At 41.0% G+C, this 21,514-nt stretch overlaps 2 protein-coding genes across 3 annotated transcripts; both read right to left on the reverse strand.

The window, feature by feature from the left end:
- Positions 1–5,084: 5,084 nt before the first annotated feature.
- Positions 5,085–7,295, reverse strand: LOC121854190 (pro-resilin-like). Its single transcript, XM_042348677.1, has 3 exons — positions 7,258–7,295; positions 6,626–6,843; positions 5,085–5,665 (listed from the first exon to the last, which is right to left on the reverse strand). The coding sequence occupies exons 1-3, from the start codon at positions 7,261–7,263 to the stop codon at positions 5,482–5,484; spliced, it is 408 nt and encodes a 135-aa protein (XP_042204611.1). The 5' UTR covers positions 7,264–7,295; the 3' UTR covers positions 5,085–5,481.
- Positions 7,296–12,039: 4,744 nt separating this feature from the next.
- On the reverse strand, positions 12,040–17,192 carry LOC121854185 (pro-resilin-like). Of its 2 annotated transcripts, none has more exons than XM_042348665.1 (3): positions 17,185–17,192; positions 12,684–12,880; positions 12,040–12,504 (listed from the first exon to the last, which is right to left on the reverse strand). In XM_042348665.1, exons 1-3 carry the CDS (start codon positions 17,188–17,190, stop codon positions 12,351–12,353), a joined length of 357 nt encoding a protein of 118 aa, XP_042204599.1. In that variant the 5' UTR covers positions 17,191–17,192; the 3' UTR covers positions 12,040–12,350. The 2 variants fall into 2 exon arrangements, with proteins under 2 accessions (XP_042204599.1, XP_042204598.1); XM_042348664.1 differs by lacking the exon at positions 17,185–17,192 and adding an exon at positions 13,180–13,287.
- Positions 17,193–21,514: the final 4,322 nt, after the last annotated feature.

A 21,514-nucleotide genomic window follows, 5' to 3' on the forward strand; every position in this document is an offset into this window, starting at 1 on the left:
ACTCACTCTGCTCCTGGTGACCTCCTGCCCTGGGTGACCGTAGAAGTTGTTTGAGGGAGAGTCGTTGACGTCCCACTGGAAGTTGTACTGGGCGGGTGCTGAGGGGAACCCACCACCACCTCCCTGCCCGCCGCCGCCGCCGCCACCCTGGCCGATACCTCCTTGCCCGGCGTAACCACCATCGGGTCTCGCCAACACCGTCACCGTCACCGACAGAACCAACGTCACCGTAGCGCCCCACTATAAGAAAAATAACGTAGTTTGTCCTTCTAGTTAATAATACACTTTACGAGAGGATATACTGAAAACTCGTATCACACAATATTCCGTATAAGCATTCCTCATGGAGTCACGGTGCTCTTAACAATAACGTTCGCTCCAATATACCAAAAATGTGTGTCGGTAACGTTGGAATTATTATCTGTAATTCAGTATGTATCATCATATGACAATTGTGAAGACCAATAGACCACCTGGACTCATATCATTTTAATAATTACTATACGACACACAATACAACCTATCATTATTACGACCTCGCTAATATACATTTATTGACTTAAAACAGCATGATGTGTTATAATTCTAGGGTGATTGACCAGATACCTGCATTGCTGTTGGTCGTCTGGAGGCGTGAGCTGTACTTCTGGCTGGTTGCTCACGATCTGTCTTATATAGTCTCCCCTTCCCTCCAGATACTATGACGTCATGGCGTGCCAAAGACGTCACTCTCTCACCAGTCTTCAGCTCGTTTCTCACGTGACTCCCACACTATCACGCCCGTCTTTCTTCCCTCTAAAATATAGTTAAGAGTCGAGTATTAGACTGTCATTATACTTGGAGATATTGTATGTGTACCTTCATGTCCTCACTCACTCACTCACTCGTGTTCACAGAGACATAATGTACAGTACATACGCATTTATTAACTTGGTACACTCGTTACAGAAAGTATCAGCAGGGAGGGGTCCGATGGATTTCCAAATGAACACTGTGACTCCTGTTGTCTCGGTAGGGTTGTCAAAATCCTCCGTCCGTTGTGTCATATTGTCTAGCAAAAAAATGTGTCGATACTTTTTGTAGCGCGTGTACATTACAGATAAACTCGCACAGTCTTATACATGATGGTATACACATAACACGCACATACACACAAGTACATATACACACACATAACACGTACACACACGTACACATACACACATACATGTACACATACACACACATAACACGTACACGCACGTACACACACACACACACACACACACACACACACATATATATACATGTACACATACACACACATAAACGTACATATACGCATACACACACATACACACACACACAAATAAAAAAACGCTCACGTGTAAACTCACTGATAACACACATGGTCAACATCTACATGGCCCTTCCACGGCTAATCATGGCCTGATCGTGGCTAGTCATGGCCTTTCCATACTTGCGAGTGGCTTGTCACATTACTGCCACGGCTGTTCACGCCTGGCGTATGTTGTTGCGAAAAGAGGACTCCCGGCTACCCCTCGGGGCTCTGTTTATCTCAAGAGAGAGGGAAGTGAGTTTGTATACGTCTTCCTGGATGGTTGAGTGTCAGTCAGCCTTACTACTATTATCTCTACTACTACTACTACTACTACTACTACTACCACTACTACTACTACTACTACCACTACTACTACTACTACTACTACTACTACTAATAATAATAATAATAATAATAATAATAATAAATTATCAAAGAAGAAGGATCAACATTAAAGTGTAGGTCATCTGTACAACTAACTGAGGTCTCTTGCAGGATTCTTTGTTTATATTAACCGATATGGAGGGGGGGGGGTGGTGTGGGTTGGAGAGAAAAGTTATTAAATCTATTCAATGACTTTTCTTTAAAATGTCACGAGTTACAGGTGGGGAACTGCCTACTCAGACGGTCGAACCTGTAATGTGTTGACCATGAACGCAGTGGATATACCATTTGATTTAATAATAGCGTAAACAACAAACTGAAAGTGATCATTGACCCAAAACAACCTGTCAGTCAAACATGGGATATAAAAGGTCAGTATTATCCCCGAACTCGGCCAAAATATCTATGATTCGAAGATATTATACATTTACTGTCGACACGAAAATCTCCCTAAAGTTCTGTGATATGGAAACGATATTTAATTGTCACTCGTTCATTTTGACCAAGGACAGATGACAAAGCCATGAGAAGCTTGTTTCCAGTAGAGTCAGCAGCTTCTGGGGTTCTTAGGGCCAGGTAGTCACCCATCCAAGTACTGACCAGACCCAACGTTCCTTAACTTCGCTCTATTTCTGGTATTATTTGCTTTTGTTTGTTTTATGCTTGATACAAAACAAAGAAATAATGAAAAAAATTCATTCGAAAGCGAATTTCATCTTTAGCTTCGACCTTTTATGATAAGTATTTAAAAACTTCTAACATCCTCTCTGAAGTGCTAATGCCTTGAAATAATTTGCATTTTGATAGTCCAGATATTTAACATTATTTTAGATAATAACAAGTCTGCTTACCAACTGTGAACACATTTAGTTTGAATAAATGGACAGATACACGAACCTTTTCTATAAACCAATCAGCAATTTTTACGGGCCAGGTTAGCGTAGAAATAGCATAGTCCGAACATAGCGCCTAGTTCGTCTTTCGCTCATGTTGTCTGCGGTTCGTGTACATGGCCATCGTCTGTGAGATGGAATTCAGCTCTCAGTTACGCATCATCGTCCTTGACAGTATAAAACTAGAGTTATAAGCCTGAGCAACACGTCATACTTACCATGATTCTCTCACTTGAGCTTGTCTGCTCCGTCACTCTTATATGACGACTGTTGTACCTGACTGACACCAATTACGTCAACCTGTGGCGTAAAACTACATAATCAAGTGACTGGTTTATAGCGAAGTTTTGGCATTGGGTCTTCCCTATCCTGAATAATGGAATGCAAATCAAATGTCTCTAGTCTCAATGGGCCCACGAGTACAGGGTATCATTAAAGCTAGTATTTGCTTAAGTCTCTCATACTATCATTAATACTTACCATCTTTATCTACACTATACATATAACATAAACGAATTATATAATGTTAATTTTCATACAGTAATATATGGGTGTTTATTGATGTTATTTTGTGTAAATTTTCACGTTAATTGTTATTTTTTATCAATGTTTGTAATGTATCAGTAATTATTGTAGGTATGTGTAATATCGGTATATCTTGATGTTAACTTCAGAACATTGTTAGTGTCCATTGATGTTAAAATGAGTACAGTGTTGTTGTTAATAGTCTTTATAATCTACACAATGTTAATCCTGATTCCGTTACAAGATACATAGATAGGTGAGGTACTTTCCATCACAAGGTACAGAGACAGGTGAGGTACTTTCCATCACAAGGTACAGAGACAGGTGAGGTACTTTCTATCACAAGGTACAGTGAGAGGTGAGGTACTTTCCATCACAAGGCGTGGTCAACAGAGGGAGGGAGAGAACTACCGCACTTGTCTCACCTCACCGCTCTCAGCTCCCCTTCACATGCATAAGAAACCTAATCATAGACGGGAGGAGCCACTGATGTGTGTGTGTGTGTGTGTGTGCTAGCACCAACTCTCTTTTCCTTTTTCTTGGCTACCTTCCCTACTCGTGCCAGTGCTAATTTATATAGCGGGGTGGACATCCAGTATCGGATGATGGTAGTTTTCAACATAAGACGACTCCAGGCAGGAGCAAAGGTGTCGGCCGCTTCCATCACTGAACTTCAGGATGCAGACGACCTCACCCTCGTCGCTTACACTGAACGTGACCTACAGGATGTGTATACACACTTCAGCCTTGAGATGAATGTATGTAAGACTCAGATTTTCTTCCAGTCTGCCCCTTGTTCAGCCACACCTCCACCATCCATCCATCTTAACGGTACTACCCTCTTTAATGTTACCCACTTTCGGTATCTCGGCTCCCACCTGTCCACCACCGCGGACATCGATAAAGAGATTTAATATCCCAAACCTCTGGCAGTCTCCGTAGCCGTATCTTCAACTCTAGGGAGCAGAAATTATCTAAAAGTTGCACGAAAAAGGTATAAGCACTATCAATAGTTAGTTACTCTACTTGCATGTACACAGAGACAAGATAACCACGAGTCGTATTAGATAAGAACATAAGAATGGAGGAAACTGCAGCGGGCTTATCGGCCCATACTGGGTCAACCAACCATCCAGCCAATGTTTGAAGCTATCCAGCGTATTCGAGTTAATGATGATGTTTGGCAACTTGTTCCATTCATCCACTACTCTGTTTCCTAACCAATGTTTACCTATCTCGCGCCTATATCTAAATTAATATAATTTAAAACCATTGTTACGAGTTCGCTCCTGGTTGGGTACTTTAAATACCTTTATTATATCATATTTGTTTAGCCCTGACTTCCATTTAAACGACTCGATCATATCGCCCCTCACTCTACGTCTCTAGGGAGAGTTCTCTGTGAAACACGAATATGGGCTTATTGATTTATTATCACTTCAGTAGCCTTTGGTGAGTCATGATCAAATCCTCTTTATTTATCTTTATTTACTGTATCTTTCTCTGCTGTGTGGTGATGATGGCAAGTTAGCGTACACTGACCACTTGGCCCGTTCACACCTTCACATGACCTCTTACACGGGGAACCTTCATCAGATTAACTTATCACCGGTCTCGTCACTTGTCTGTTGATGGAGGAATATATGAAGTCCGACAGAAGGGTTGAGTCTAACATGGAGAAGTATAAGGAGGAAACACAACAGCACAGGGGAGTTATATAGACGAGTTTAGCATCATCTTTCACGGCCCATCAGCCAGCTTCCTCCCCTCCCATATACACTACTAACTGTGGTGGCTGTTAGATAAATTAAGTACGTAAATCAGACTTCATAACACACTCCTAAGGATCTTTGGCATCACATCACCTGTCGTGACTCATGGAGGAGATGAACGAGAAAGGGATTCATATGAAGGATTTCTTTAGGGAACTTATCAATGTTTTATAGGTTAATAAACAAAGATTCATTTCTAAAATTTTTATTAATTCGGTTTTTGATCACAGTTCAGTAAATCAAAAGTAACAACAATACAAATAACAACATAAAAGGTTAACTTTGTAAAGACGTGTAGCCCACACCTGAGCCATATACTGCCGCGGACAAAAATATTCAAACCCAAATCCACAATGCCAGGGTTTAGATGTATCAGCAAGGAACTACCCGAGGTTAGGAAGGCATACTTTCACAGGCACTTCTCTGTGAATAAACGGAAATACAAAAGAAGACATAAACCAAATAATCAAGATGAAGTAAGTTGAATCTGTCTTCATGTTTTACCGTAAGTATCAGAAATTTGTGTCTCAGAGTGATAGATCTTGACTGCAGGGAGGTAAAACTTGGAGGGGATTTGACTAGAGTGTTATTTTCCTGGCTGGCCGTAGGATTTTGAAGGGGTGCCGCCAGAGGGACCTGCAGCCCCTGAACTAGATGGCCCGCTGGGAAACTGTGCCTCGCCTTCAAAGATCAAGATAGGGTGGTAGCCGGTCTGGTCTGCTGTGTAATCCACCCTCAGCGTCCGGGTGTCAGGCAGCTGCACGTAATAACTGTAAAAAAACGGAAATGTGTATCGTGTAGAAATTATTTAGCGAGGAATATTGTTGTCTCATGACCATCTGTTGTCCTCATGCATAATATAAGAACTAATAAGAAAACAAGTCAATAGTAAGGCTGCGAGTCACGGTGAATATAACGAACGAGGAGAGTGTGTGATGGTTCCTTAAAACTGTGATAACAAGAGAGTACATAATCCACAATAAAGTTAATTTTTTATCCTTGTTAAATTACTATTTGGGCACGATTCATTGCTTTTAAAGAGTAAATAAAATAAACTGAAAACCGATTAGAAAAATATCCAAAAACAGTGAGACGACAGAACACGACATTGTCTTTCTTACACTCAGACAATGTCTTCTTCTCCTGAGCCAAGTACCAATATCATTAGAGCTCCTCTGACGTATTGTGTGGAGACGCGAATCAGAGGAACGTGAGGAGGTAAAGTTCTCAGCATTAATATTAATATCAGAACTAACTAACCATTAAGGGAAGCACAATGTAAAACAAAGGCAGAATTATGGCTATTTTATGAGAACATCTCCATTTGCCTACTACTATGAGAGTTTGATTTATATAATCTTCTCACAATCTGTATGCTTTTGATATAGTGGAGGAAATGTTCTCAGTCCTGATTTTGTGCTTGCGTGCGTGCGACATGGAAAAAAAGGGACTGTTGAGGGGGGGGAGGGGTGCGTGTTGCCAGGTTCCACTAGAGGTAAAACAGCGCTATAGTGATTTTTTTCCAATGCTCGGTGAGGTGTTGTTGGGGTGCGTGTGACTGCTGGAGTGTTGGTTCCTCTGCGTTGTGTTGCTGCGGCCTCTACGCGTAATAGGTTTATTTTGTGGTACCATAAGATGTGTATACAATACATGACTTGTTTTAATGTCCTACCGCTGGCGTGTTTATCTTATATATCAACTTATTTGTGAAGGGATCAGCCTCGACTCACCTGCCCTGGGTGTTGTCCCCATCCCTCTGCTCCTGGTGCCCGTAGAAGTTGTTTGAGGGAGAGTCGTTGACGTCCCACTGGAAGTTGTACTGGGCGGGTGCGAAGACATCACCACCACCACCGCCGCCGCTCACACCACTGGACCCTGGGGTGCCGTAGCCCTGAGGACTTGCCCACGTCGCCACCACCGCCGCCAGGGAAAGCATCAGAGTCATCGCCTGTTGGGGAGAGACCCGATGGCAGGGGGTTAAGTGAGTCAGGTAACGAGCGTCGTCCAGTCACTGAACATCAGGTATCACAGAAGAAAACTTTTAACCGTGAACACCTCAGCGAGACTGACAAACGTTCTGGGAAAGCTTCGTCCTCATCAGTGGAGGACAAAGTTTAACCTCAAGCTTACTGACTCTCTTGTGATGTGCACACAACTTATTCACACTTTTAGAAAGTCAATATTAATGTATCATTTGGATCCATACATGAATCACAGCAATGTAAACATAGCTCAGTTATTTTTGGTACATCTAACGTGAGACTAACATGTTAACTTTTATCGGTTATCAGTAAGACTATTGTATAAAAAAATAACTCTTCATTTAGAATTTCCTTTCGTGTTGTAGAGACAAGTACAGCACCTTCATGGTTGTGTCGTAATGGGAGGGGAAGCTGAAGTGGTGTTGGGGCAGTCGTTCAGGGTTATATATATATGACGGAGGCGCTGAAGGGTGCGACCACGTCACCATAACATGTGACGTCATCAAAGCACCACCACGTGACCAGGTAGGTGTAGTAAACCGTTTATATGAGAAACATTAAAGAGAAATGATCAAAAGTGAGCGATTTTCGTGTGACAATTAGAAATGAAGTTAACATTATCATACCTGAATGTAATTACTGTGAACAGGAAGAATGATGATCGTACGAGAGGGAACACAACTACGCGAAGTTAGTGAGTGAACGATCGTTTGGCGTTGTTCACATGAATCCTCACCTTGGACTGGAAGCTTACCGTTGAAGTTAAGAGTCTATGGGTATTTAAATCACTGTTCATTATCCCTACGGGTCTCTCTCTCAACACACCATGGCCCAGTTCTTCACACCCCTACCCTTTCTTTGCCTACAACTTTGTTTTTTTTCTCTCCATCCTCCCTCTTTCTCTCTTCTCTTTTCTATTTCTACATTTTTATCTCTCCTGCAGTCCTTTGTTTATCTCTCTGCTTGACTATATCTATAACCAGTGCACACACAAACACACGCACACACACACACACACACACACACACACACACACACACACACACACACACACACACACACACACACACCCTTCATAGGGTGAGAGCGTCGGCGCTGCCCATGGTCTCTTGACCACGGAGACAGCTGCCAGCCTGGTTTAGAACATAAGAAAATAAGGAGTCTGCAATAGGCCGGTTGGCCTGTGCATGGCAGCTCCTGTCGAGAGTTACTACCACTCTCTATCATCCATGAATCTATCTAGCCTCCTTTTGAAACTTTCCAGCGTTCCAGCACTTACTACAAAGTTGCTAAGCTTGTTCCACTCGTCCACCACCCTATTTGTGAACCAGTTCCTTCCTATCTCCCTCCTAAACCTAAACTTATCCAACTTAAATCCGTTGCTTCGAGTCCTATCCTGCTCGGATATTATAAGAACTTTATCTATATCCCCTTTATTGATTCCTTTCACCCACTTAAATACTTCTATCATATCTCCCCGCACTCTTCGTCTTTCTAGGGAATGCAAGTTAAGTTTCTTTAACCTATACTGATATGGAAGGTTTCTAAGTCCCTGAATCATTTTTCGTCATTCTTCGCTACACCGACTCTAGTGAATTGATATCCATTCTATAATAAGGGCACCAGAACTGAACCGCATAATCGAGGTGCGGCCTGACTAGCGCAAGATATAGTTGCAATAAGACCTCTGCACTCTTATTACTTACACTTCTAGATATAAAACCCAATACTCTGTTCGCCTTATTTCGAACATTAACGCACTGTTTTCTAGGCCGTAGGTCCGGACTTACAAGTACCCCTAGGTCTCTTTCACAAGTCGACTTCTCTAGGTTGATGTTGTTAAGGCTGTATACATTGACAGTATTTGTTCTTCCAATATTAAGTACGCTGCACTTGCTGGTGTTGAATTTCATTTGCCATTTTTCAGACCACCCCTGCAGTTTATTTAGATGAGAAGCCAAGAAAGTCTCCTAACTACATCAGGAGAGAAATGAGGACTCCCTACTCCACCCAGGTGAGGAACTATGAATTCCTAACTACATCACATAAGGAACAAGAACCATCTCCAACACCCTGTGTGAGCTGGAGGACCTACCCCGACCCCGTGGTGGATCTGCAGCTGTAGTGAGGTAGCGGTTTAACACCCAGGTATGAGGCAATGGCCATCCAGACAGTGGGCGCCAACATCACGTCACAAGGATGTTTACAAGTCCAGCTCAAACATTACCAGATTTATAGTTAATCTATATGTTGACTCTTTGTTTCTTATATTTTTGTATTGAAAACTTTTGTCGATCAAGTGACCCACTCCCCGCTTCCACCATATGTAACCTATCACTTCTGTTCATTGTATATTGTCAGCCTTCGGGCTGCCAAGTTATCTTAATGAACCGTTAATTATTATTATTATTATTATTGTTATTATTATCATTAATATACACACACACACACACACTCACACACGCGCACGCTCGCGCGCGCGCGCGGAGATGGAAAATGGTCGCTGTTTAACACAAAGTTACAGAGGCATAGCTAAGTAGACGTTTAGTGCATAGTATATCGTGCAACTCCTGTGGTCCTCTCAACACGCCAGCCAGGCCACACTCACCATAACCTCGACCATTCTAAAATGTAAAATGAAAGGAATTTTTGGATATTCTGCAAATCCTCGCTTTCCTTATCGTCTCTTCTCTGATCATAAGAACATAAGAAAATAAGGAATCTACAATAGGCCACTTGGCCTGTGCATGGCAGCTCCTGTCCAGAGTTACTACCACTCTCTATCATCCATGAATCTATCTAGCCTCCTTTAAAAACTTTCCAGCACTTTGTAGTAAGTGCTGGAACGCTGGAAAGTTTTAAAAGGAGGCTAGATAGATTCATGGACGATAGAGAGTGGTAATAACTCTCGACAGGAGCTGCCATGCACAGGCCAAGTGGCCTATTGTAGATTCCTTATTTTCTTATGTTTTTATGTTCCAGCACTTACTACACAGTTGCTAAGCTTGTTCCACTCGTCCACCACCCTATTTGTGAACCAGTTTCTTCCTATCTCCCTCCTAAACCTAAACTTATCCAACTTAAATCCGTTGCTCCGAGTCCTATCCTGCTCGGATATTATAAGAACTTTATCTATATCCCCTTTATTGATTCCTTTCACCCACTTAAATACTTCTATCATATCTCCCCGCACTCTTCGTCTTTCTGGGGAATGCAAGTTTAATTTCTTTAATCTATCTTGATATGGAAGGTTTCTAAGCCCCGGAATCATTTTCGTCATTCTTCGCTGCACCTTCGCTGCACTTCGCTTCGCTTGATTGATATCCATTCTATAATAAGGGCACCAGAACTGAACAGCATAATCGAGGTGCGGCCTGACTAGCGCAAGATATAGTTGTGCACGCTTATCAACACACGTAATGGCAGATACATAATGAAATAATAAGAAAAGTCTTTGGGATATTTGACAAACTGAGTACGTCTGTTCTGGAGGTTGAGGTTGGTTCGACATCTACCCTGGACTAGGCCACTGGGAAACTGGGCTTCTCCTTGGAATGTGATGATGGGGTGACAGCCGTGTACTCCACCTGCAGAAGGCGACTGTCAGGAAGCCTTACGTAGAAGCTGTGGGAGGGGCGAGACTGTGCGTTGGAGGGAGGTGATAGTTACAAGGGTCTGGATTGAAGTATCTCTCTGCTAAGGAAATTAAACTCTCCTGACGGCTATTAAATGTCTGAACGTTTTCGTCTCTTGTAGCAACGTCAGAACACAGCGCTCATCTGTCTGAAAATGTTCGAATAACTTAAGATTTGTGTTTAAAGGAGATAATTACGTTATGAGTCATGGTATGTATAGTACTGCTACGATTTAACTGGAGAATACGATGACCTAATGAATGGCATAGAGTATATTATATATTTTTTATTAAAGCCACAAGATTATAATCATTTAATAAGATAATTTTAGTAGTAATGAGTAATATATGACTGAGAATTATAGCAGGACATTATAATCTATGTTATTTATCGTAAATAACTAAACCTTAGGAACTCTCAACTATAACTGGCACCGGTAAACGTAAACATTGACCTGACTGCCAATCACCTTTTACATATTGAGCATAATAACTGTTCACTACATCGTGTGTAAAGTCACGGTCATAACATGAGTCACACATTTAACTGTATCACTAATGTCCTTGTGTTTGTTAGTGTACGCTGTAATAACAACATCAGCTCGCTAAAATTGGCTTTTTCTGGAGATAACAATCGTGTTTTAGGTGTTTGGTGGCCTCAACCAGCACTATTATGTCTTAACCATATGCAATTGTCGATACAGTGAAAGATACAGAACAGGTGTACGGGTGATTAGTAATTACATTTTTTGTCACTTAAAGCGGGTAGCTAATTGTGTACCCCATACTCATCCTGTGAGCAGTAGCGCAAAAGGATCTCAGAGTTCACAAAGGGTCAGTATAACTAACCCCCGTGGTCAGGATATTATGGCACAGAATTTTTCAAAGTATTTAAAATAAAATCTTTTTTAGTTCTGCACATAGAGAGTAATTTATTCACAACTGCGTGAGTACAGGAGTGTGAGGCAGTATGTCTGGCCGCACACTTTGTTATTCATCTTTGCGTGAGAGGTATTCAAGCACATTGTATGTTTGGTTCTATATATGGGAACTAATATAGTTACTGTGTGCAGAAAAGTAGATACAATCTTATTATGTCGGCTATCTTGCCAGTAAAGTTAAAGTGTTGTGCTATTTCACACAGTGTGCTAGGACCTGTCCCTAAGAGGTTCTCTCTTCACACAGTCGAGGACGTAGTGTTCGGGTGTGTGGCCATGTATTTTAGCTCATATTAATTACCTATTGCACTCTCAGAGATAACCCAACCTTCTCCCATTAAAACCTTGCCTTGTAGTATATGTATAGGTTTTAATACAGTAAGTAACGCACCCTATAAATACAGTTCCCGGGTACAGTATGATCCAGAGTCTAATTCTTTCTTATAATCAATCAGGCTCATAATGGTGTTGGGATCGGCTGTGTCATTGCCTTTATAAGTTTAATCTAAAGGGCAGACAAGACAGTGTACTGCACAGCTTCCTCCTGGGGCAATATGGACACTTAATATCTGGGTCACTAAAAAGGAATATTTATAGAAATATTTATTGCCGTGGTATTTATTACTCCGGTATAAAAATATTGTTTTTAAAACAAATTAACAAATCAAGACCTGCATGACTCTTAAATACAAAAATACAACAAAATACTACGAGGCAACAGGAGGTGAAGAGCACCCGCCATGGTACAATAGTTTCACGTCTGACTGAACACAGAAGACCCTGTACCTTCTCCCTCAACAGTTATTGTTTCAGAGAGAAAATAAACAACGGAGACGATATACAACAGCGTAAAAATTATGGAATTAAAACGGTAAACAGTTCCCGAGTGTTGTACTGTTGACTAGGCGTAGCCTCCGTGTCCACCAGATCCGCCGCCACCAGAACCGCCGCCAAACTGGGCCTCGCCTTCATAGGTAACGATGGGATGGTAGCCGGAGTCGTCAGCGGTGTACTCCACCTGCTGGAGACGAGTGTCTGGCAGCCTCACGTAGTACCTGCGGGTTGAACATTAATATCAATCATTATGTAGAAGTTACAATTGTTAACCGTGCAGTGTGCCGGGTGGCTAAGATGTATTTAAAACTACAAGACTTTTCTTATACTCATAAAAATATGACATGTTTATTTACTCAGAATATTTCATTGTCTATCTGGTACTGTCGGTTCAACTGACCTGCCCTGGACGAGGCCGTTGTTTGCTTGTTCCCCGTGGCCGTAGAAGTTGCCTGATTGTTGGTCGTCCACGTCCCACTGGAAGTTGTATTGGGCGGGTGCGGAGGCGGACCCTCCACCTGACCCTGTGGCGCCATAGCCCTGAGGGCTCGCCCGTGCCGCCACCACAATCATCAGAGAGATTACCAGAGCCACTGCCTGAGGGGAATGAGCCGTAATTAAAGACTGAGTCATACTTATGAAGGTTGGATTATGTAATGTCAAACAGCAGCACAATGCCCATGATGTTTATGATACACTGAGACGAAGAGTCGAGTGAGTAAAAGGTTAAATATCATGTAATATTTGGTGCTAATATATTATTAATAGACCCAAGACTTCAACACATTAATAAGTAATATACTTTAAACGTTAATATTTTTATGTTTGTATTAAACTATGAATCTAAGCTTTGTAGTTTTACAGGATACAAAGTACTGTACTGTACTGTATTGTACCTTCATGGTTGTGTGTCGTCTGGAGTTGTGAGGTGAACTGGTGGTCGGACACCCGCGCTGCTCTTTATAAGTCTTCAGAACTTGTCACGTCATGTGGTGGGAGGAACCTTCAACACGGTCAGTCACGAACATCTCTCTCTGCTGCGGCAGAAGGGAACATATTGTAGCCGAGTGAGAACTGACGAGACACGCGCTTGGCTAAAGATTAATAGGACTGTTTGTAAATACGTTAGCTCATCCTTACTGACAAATGCCCAACTTAACTTGTAAAAACCAACACTTAAACTCCTGTTAACAAGCACAACCATAAGAAGACTTAAAATAATGAAATGCTCATTTTGAGAAATTCAAAATTTTTCGTATCTCTAATGTCTGGGTTCGAGCTGCGGCAGTGTGGGTCTTGTATAAAACTTGGTACAGTTATATACATGAACTTTACAAAAAGTTTGGATATAGAAACCAGAGCCGTTGTGTTCGGTCAACTCGGTAAACGAACCTAATTGGTTGAGCCGGTCCCTTGACAGAGCTGATGAAGAAGTTTGCGCTTGTACTGATGATGATGAAGTTTATTCAGTAAAATTGTCATACATGTTTACTATTGGATAAGCATGTTTATAAACTATACAGTTCAACATAAATATAGTCGATATAGTTACTGTATACGGTGTGAGGAGTAAGTTCATTATTTACTCCCTGCTGCCGGTACAGATTCTTTAAAATTCTAATATCTCTTTCAATATTACTTATTTTTACCCAGCTCTATAAGTTCATTGTGATTTACCTTATCAAAACCTTTTTTCAAAATCATCAGAATAAACTAATTTCTGTGGACCTCTAAGGCTTTTCACTAGTTCCTTTTTCCTTTCTCAATCCATTTTGTTCTTCAAGTAATTCACTTTCTATTCTAAACTTTATTCTGTTTAAAGTTATGTATAATAATGAATTTACATATGTATATAATATACAGTATATATTATTATTACTTTTGTAATAATATAAGGAGTCTCATTAACCCTTTCACAGCGGGAGGTTACCCTAAGCTGAATAAAATCGTCTGGCGGTAGCCAGAATATAATGGCAAGTGGGTGACACGCGGTGAAAGGGTTAATAAAGGTTTATCCATATAATGTGATATTAATTATAAATCCAATCATTATATGTGAAACAGACTGAGAACAGGAGCCGCTGAATAACCTCGTGGCGCCTGGTTGGCCGAACTCTCTCTACGGCTCTGATAGAACACTTTGCATTGTCCCTGGTGGCAGGTGGCACCCGCACCTACAGGTGGGCGTCTATATGTTCACTCTACCTTCGCTAAAATGGCTATAATACTGCTCTTACTCTCTATATTTGCATTTTGTTTTCAGATATGAACTTCTGAGAAAATGACCAACGTTATTTTTCACACTAAGAAAATATAACTGACGAAACGGTTGTTTTCATTACTAGTTAACACAATATTATGAGAAGCTCTTTCTCAGGCTGGTATTAGCCCTGTCACCAGGTGACAGCTGCCTCTCTATCTATACTTCAGCAGCAAGCCTGTGAAAATTACCTTGAGTTCCACGATGGTTGTGAAAAACAAGATTTAGAGACAAGGTGTAAGTCGAGATGCGAGGAAAGATTTAATTTCCAGTACTGAAGCATAGCTCCACATCTTGAGCTGACTGTCCAACTTCTTGTCAGGGTACAAAGGCAAGGAAAGGTTCATCTGTATGTTGATGTATTGGCAGCTATTGTGCCATGGTTCTTCTCTTATATTAGACCATACAAACTATGCTCGCTGGCTGTCCGTACACATCAGAGATTTGGCCAGTCTTCAACATGAGAACATAAGAATGGAGGAAACTGCAGAGGGCCTATTGGCCCATACTAGGCAGCCCCATTTACACCTAATCCCTATCGCTCATATATCTGTCCAACCTATGTTTGAAGCTATCCAGCGTGTTCGAGTTAAAGGTGAAGTTCGGTAACTTGTTCTAATTATCCACTATATTTCTGAACCAGTATTTACCTATCTCACGCAGAGTTTTGTGCTGGAAACTTTGTTGTTTATAAAATTAAGCACTGTTTCTCAACCATCCCAATTGACCAGACTCACGAAGAGGAGAATGCTCTGGTGAAGAGGTCTGACGGAGCAGTGGGACTTACTGAAAACCCTGTGGCCTTCCGTCCCTGGATGGTTGCTGGGTCATAAACTTTAGAAAAGGTCCAACATTTAGGAATGATATGTATCATCATAAGCAGGTACCAGGTGTTCAGACAACATCTGCCGAGCAAACAGGCTCTCTTGTTGCTACACTGGAGAATCTAGGGAATCCATTTATAGAGATGAGTGGTGACTTGTTAGCCATCCAAACTAATTACATCAAGCCCCAAGAGGTGGTCACCACTGTACGGAAAGTCCAGAAGCTTGTAACGGCCCAATCACAGACACCTTGCGTAGGAACATGTTGCCTCTCTTCAGCAGCCTCACCCAAAATCAGTCTCCAAGACTAACCTTAAAAGTGACAGGAGTCTATTTGCAGCAAAAGCTATATTGCTTCACAGTCTCGGGATGGTGATTTAGAAGACTTCTTCAAGCATGAAAATCAGCCATATCCAGCCAGTCTATCTAGGTATGGCAAATTACGACCCCCACCTGCAAAAGGAGACCCAGTGACTTGCTTGGAGAAAGTGGTACCAATAGCAGCGGACGAAAATATTTTTGTTGTTGTCCAGTGTTATGTTGAGACTACTTTCATGTGCAGTACACCAAGTTGTCGTCAGTCAAATTTGGTCAGTTATAATGATCGTAAACAGCACCAGTGGTTCTTATGAAGTAGTGTAAGGAGTTATGAGGTTCTGGTTAACTGATAAGAATATTATGTTGGATATTTATTTACATGATATTCAAAATTCGGATAGAAGATTATTTTTAAGTAATAATCAAACTCAGGATGTCAGGACCTGCGTGACTTGTTTGATACAAAATAAAAGAAAACAATAAATGACAGTGGCTCTTAATACACGGGGATATAAGGGAAGAACTAAACGTAGGAATGTCCTCCTCCTTGTCCACCAGATCCGCCACCAAACTGGGCCTGGCCTTCATAGGTAACGACGGGATGGTAGCCGGAGTTGTCAGCGGTGTACTCCACCTGCTGGAGACGAGTGTCTGGCAGCCTCACGTAGTATCTAGGGGCGGATCAAGGTGATAAGTGAGAGGAGCATAGATACTAATGTTATTGTGAGAAAATGTATTTAACAGTTTGTCTTTGGAACAGATACAAGCAACGATTGAAGCAATACTAACGTTAAATTTTAAGTTATAATACAAGAATTCCTAAGGCTAGTGCCTAGAATTAAAACCGATATATTTTAGTTACATGGAAAAGTGCTTGGCCAAAGATTCATTAGAAATTCTTTGCCGAAGAAGGGGACTGAGTTGTCTTAATCACATATTACTGTCTGTTTCCAGACTGAGGTTAACTCACTTGCCCTGGGCGTTGCCACCGTTTCCTTGTTCGCCGTGACCGTAGAAGTTGCCTGAGGGCGCGTCGTCGACGTCCCACTGGAAACTGTATGGAGCTGGTGCAGACGACCCTCCTCCCGAGCCCCCATACCCACCAGTCCCCTGACTACCATAGTCTTGAGGACCCGCCCATGCTGCTACCACCACCAGGAGCACCAAAGCTGCGGTCTGACGGGGAAGGAACACTATTGATGACCAACTTTGATGATAACAGAAGTTTAGTTTTGCTCGTTTATGCTGTTATCGAGGACAAAGTTACAACCATAGTTCAAGTGAACAGTGACAAAGAGTCATAGTAAAACAGAGGCACTGTTATCTTCTTGTGATTAGATAAAGGCACTGTATTTAATGACAGTGAAGTTATCGATGAGAAATTAATTTCTATTTCTAAAAGTTGTTCATAAGAACGAATCTATAAAACTTCACAGGTTTGTCTCCTTGTTACATAAGTAGTGTCAGGTTTATAGTGAGACACGAGCCAGGTACAGTACCTTCATGGTTGTGTTGTTGCTGGAGGTGTGAGACAACTTGTTGACCGGACACCCGCGCTGGGCTTTATATCTCCAGAAACTGTCACGTCATCCAGTCTTCTGCTGACGTCACTCCACTTTCAAGGACCCCCACAAATAAATTAGGAAAAACTTAATCATTATATCGCAGTGAGTGTCTTAAGCAAGGAATACTAAAGATAGCAGATGTGGACAAACTTTCAATTTACAGATATATGAGAATCGCAAAGCATGGGAAACTTTTTCAAATACATTTACATTACTGATGCACACATTTGTTTTTCTTTTAAGTAATCACATAAAAATATTGCATGCCTAATTCTTAATCTAAACTGATTATTGTATAGTCTAAAATATTTTGTTACTTTTGAAACTTTGAAACTTTTGATTAATAATATTTACTCTATGAGATGAAGATTACTGAGGTCTGGCTAATCCCTGCTAGAAGTGAAGGCTTGACGCAGGTCTCCATCACTGGATTGTAGATCTTCGGAACCTGGTTCATGTAGTGTACACTGGCTTTCTTTCACTCAGTATATACAGTATGCTTTGCTTCTCTCACTCAGGATATACAGTATACTTTGCTTCTCTCACTCAGTATATACAGTATACTTTGCTTCTCTCACTCAGTATATACAGTATACTTTGCTTCTCTCACTCAGTATATGCAGTATACTTTGCTTCTCTCACTCAGTATATACAATATACTTTGCTTCTCTCACTCAGGATATACAGTATGCTTTGCTTCTCTCACTCAGTATATACAGTATGCTTTGCTTCTCTCACTCAGTATATACAGTATACTTTGCTTCTCTCACTCAGTATATACAGTATACTTTGCTTCTCTCACTGAGGCTATATACTTTGCTTCCCTCACTCAGTATCTACAGTATACTTTGCTTCTCTCACTCAGTATCTACAGTATACTTTGCTTCTCTCACTCAGTATATACAATATACTTTGCTTCTCTCACTCAGGATATACAGTATACTTTGCTTCTCTCACTGAGGCTATATACTTTGCTTCCCTCACTCAGTATCTACAGTATACTTTGCTTCTCTCACTCAGTATCTACAGTATACTTTGCTTCTCTCACTCAGTATATACAATATACTTTGCTTCTCTCACTCAGTATATACAGTATACTTTGCTTCTCTCACTCAGTATCTACAGTATACTTTGCTTCTCTCACTCAGTATCTACAGTATACTTTGCTTCTCTCACTGAGGCTATATACTTTGCTTCCCTCACTCAGTATCTACAGTATACTTTGCTTCTCTCACTCAGTATCTACAGTATACTTTGCTTCTCTCACTCAGTATATACAGTATACTTTGCTTCTCTCACTCAGTATATACAGTATACTTTGCTTCTCTCACTGAGGCTATATACTTTGCTTCCCTCACTTGCTTCCAAATCTCACGTGTAGACAGGGACTTATGGATCATATATAAGACCAGTTCCTCCTGCATCTACTGAAGTTCTGTGTCTACCGCAGCAGCTTCCGGCATTAAGGGTGTGGGCAACCAAGGCTGATCATATCGTTCATTAATTGATTTTCAAGACATTCAGAGCAGAGTCTTACCTTCACAAGCCATCAAACCTAAACTGGAACTGTCTATTTGTCTGTCTTTCAGTTGATGATATTATTCTTCAGCATCAGGGAATGTGTTTTTAACTTGCTCTTGAGATGTAGAATGAGGGTAAAGTTTCTTGATAATGGATCTTTTTTTCATTATCTTCTGGTTGTGGGTATGACCTTCCCTTCTCTTCCACTACAACAACTCAACAAACCAATTCAATACATTACTAGCTGACAACCACCTCATACTAGTTTAGTTTGTATTCAAGATTTAGCTCCTCAATGAAATACCTGAACTGTCGGTGTATTCATCAATTTTAACGGATGAAACTGACAGCTTCGAGGACATTTTTTATATCACTATCAGACTTAAAGAACTTGCTTAGTAAATTATCTCAGTGGGTGATGTAATAGTGAAAGACACAGGCAGGAAACTTGGAATCACTTTTCATGAGCCCAACAAAGTCTTCATTTTTCCCACCATCTGTTGTTACGTTAACATCTGTCAATGATTTGTCAAGTCATGTACGTTCTTTATTTCAACGCTACGAGTGGTTTCTCTTAGGGTTATTAAGTCCAATATTTCGTCCTTAACAGTTACATGAGTAGCAACATAATGAGCAAATATTACCAGTTGTAGATTATCTTGTATGCTGTGGATTCATCGAGGGATCAGTATGGAACAGAATTTTTCACGTCATTTTGCAACTTGAATCTCTTCATGTTGTGGAGGGAAATAGAACACTTGCTATTTGCCGTTGAAGTTTTGAGCTATTTGTGTCTAGAATTGCAGCTACGTCGATAATATTCTTTACAAACTCTCAGTCAGAGTAGTAACGTTTAGCATGGGCAATATCCCATATCATAGCAAAATTAACTTCAGTCGTTCAATCAGCTGTTTTATGAAATGACGAAAGTAAAGTGTACTGACCATTTAAACCAGATTTCAGCGTCGTAAGCTTAGTTTTCCGCAATTCTCACTTGGGAGGTTATTCAAAAACATAGCTTTTAAGTTAAGTTTTATGATTACGTTTTAAATTACTGGGGTTAAGGTGAGTGAAACGTGGCAGTTAAGACACGCAGGTTTCCCACTTTTAACAGTGAATGCTAAATATTCCTCTTGCTTAAAACATCTGCTTTCTTCCTTCACTTTCGCTCTTTACATTTTAAGTTCCACTTTCATCCAGTAGGTTGGTGAGGGAAAAGTTAACTTTCACCTGTAAAACTGGCCGGTAGTCTAAGCAACACTGATAATTAAAACATATACTCAATCCTCGACCGCTGGAGTAGTGGTCAGCTGACTTATGATCACCGATAATATTTGTACTGTATTATGTATTTTAGGTCATTTGGACATGTAAAAACCATCAATATGTTATGTTTAGTTAGTAAGATTAAAGCAAATTGCAGTACAGTATTTATAGGATCAGTTAATAGACCTGTTCCGCCCTCTACCTGTACGAGCCGTGGCGTGGGAACAGGAGTTATATTGAACAGTGAACACTGTCTCGTGAGCCACACGTCAACCACAGACCCTGGTGTGTCTCGCGAGCCACGGTGCCGCCCCTTATAGTGTATCTGGTGTTGCTCCGACAGCTGCCCTCAACCCTCCTCTCCACCAGGATATGTCAACAAACTTCTGCAAGAAACCAGTGACAAAGGTAACAAAAAATAAAATAAGTGTTTCGAAAAGGAGTGGAAACAGTGATGAAAAGTGATGAACAGTGATGAACACCAGAATAAACAGTGACAGCCGAGATTCGTGGCCAAGTTGACCTTCACACCCACCAAGTCAGATCGTAGGATACCATCATACCTCCCACCCTCCCCAAGGACCTACAACACCTGCTGATCAAGTGACAGGTGTTAAGTCAGTCCGCACTGGGAACTGTTGAGGGTCTGGCTGACTTTCACACCCAACTGTGATGTCCCATAACACCAAGTGACAGTTAGCGAGGCACTACGAAACCAAATGGCGTCCCCATGACACCACTCCCATATCCTCACACCTTAATATAAAAACTCTCCTTGGATGACGTTCCTCTACCTTCACCAAGTGTTGTTCCTCTGCTGATCCATCTACGAGTCCTACCTGTGTCTAACTTATCGGCTTATCAGTCAGTTTTTTCTTCTTTTGGTTCGTATTAGGGAAGTGTTCAGCCTTAGATGTACCAGTGTGGAAAACAGGTAATCTAAGAGCGCCCCAACTTATGTGACACACTGACCTTGATGACTGTAGGGAACACCAGCGACGAGACAAACTTATACCCATATATTCATTTACTTAATAAGTTATATGATTCTGTCGCCAATACGCAGGAATCTTGCTAAAACTCTGAAGTGAATCCTTTATATATAACTATGGTAACACGTATGTAGTTTTGGCGCTAATATATACAAACTTCCTCAATAACTCTTATACGGGATTAATTATTGTCAACTTTGTTTGGTATTATGTTATAATTTAGTGAAGACATAAGTGTTAGGTTCTGGCCTGCCTCTTGGTCAGTTGATTATTCTTGTATATAAATTAGTTTAAACTCTCCTCTACCATACATAATTAATAACTACTTAATTAACTACTATTACCTTGACATAATAATATACAGTACCTTGAACCTAATCTAGCAAGTAACCATTGAAAATATTGAAGAAAGTCACCATGTTGTTAACTAGAGGTTTTAATACGGTAAGTAACGCACCTAATAAATACAGTTCCCGGGTACAGTA

The sequence above is a fragment of the Homarus americanus genome, unplaced genomic scaffold, assembly GCF_018991925.1.
Source record: "Homarus americanus isolate GMGI-L3 unplaced genomic scaffold, GMGI_Hamer_2.0 scaffold46577, whole genome shotgun sequence".
NCBI classification, from domain to species: Eukaryota; Metazoa; Arthropoda; class Malacostraca; order Decapoda; family Nephropidae; genus Homarus; species Homarus americanus.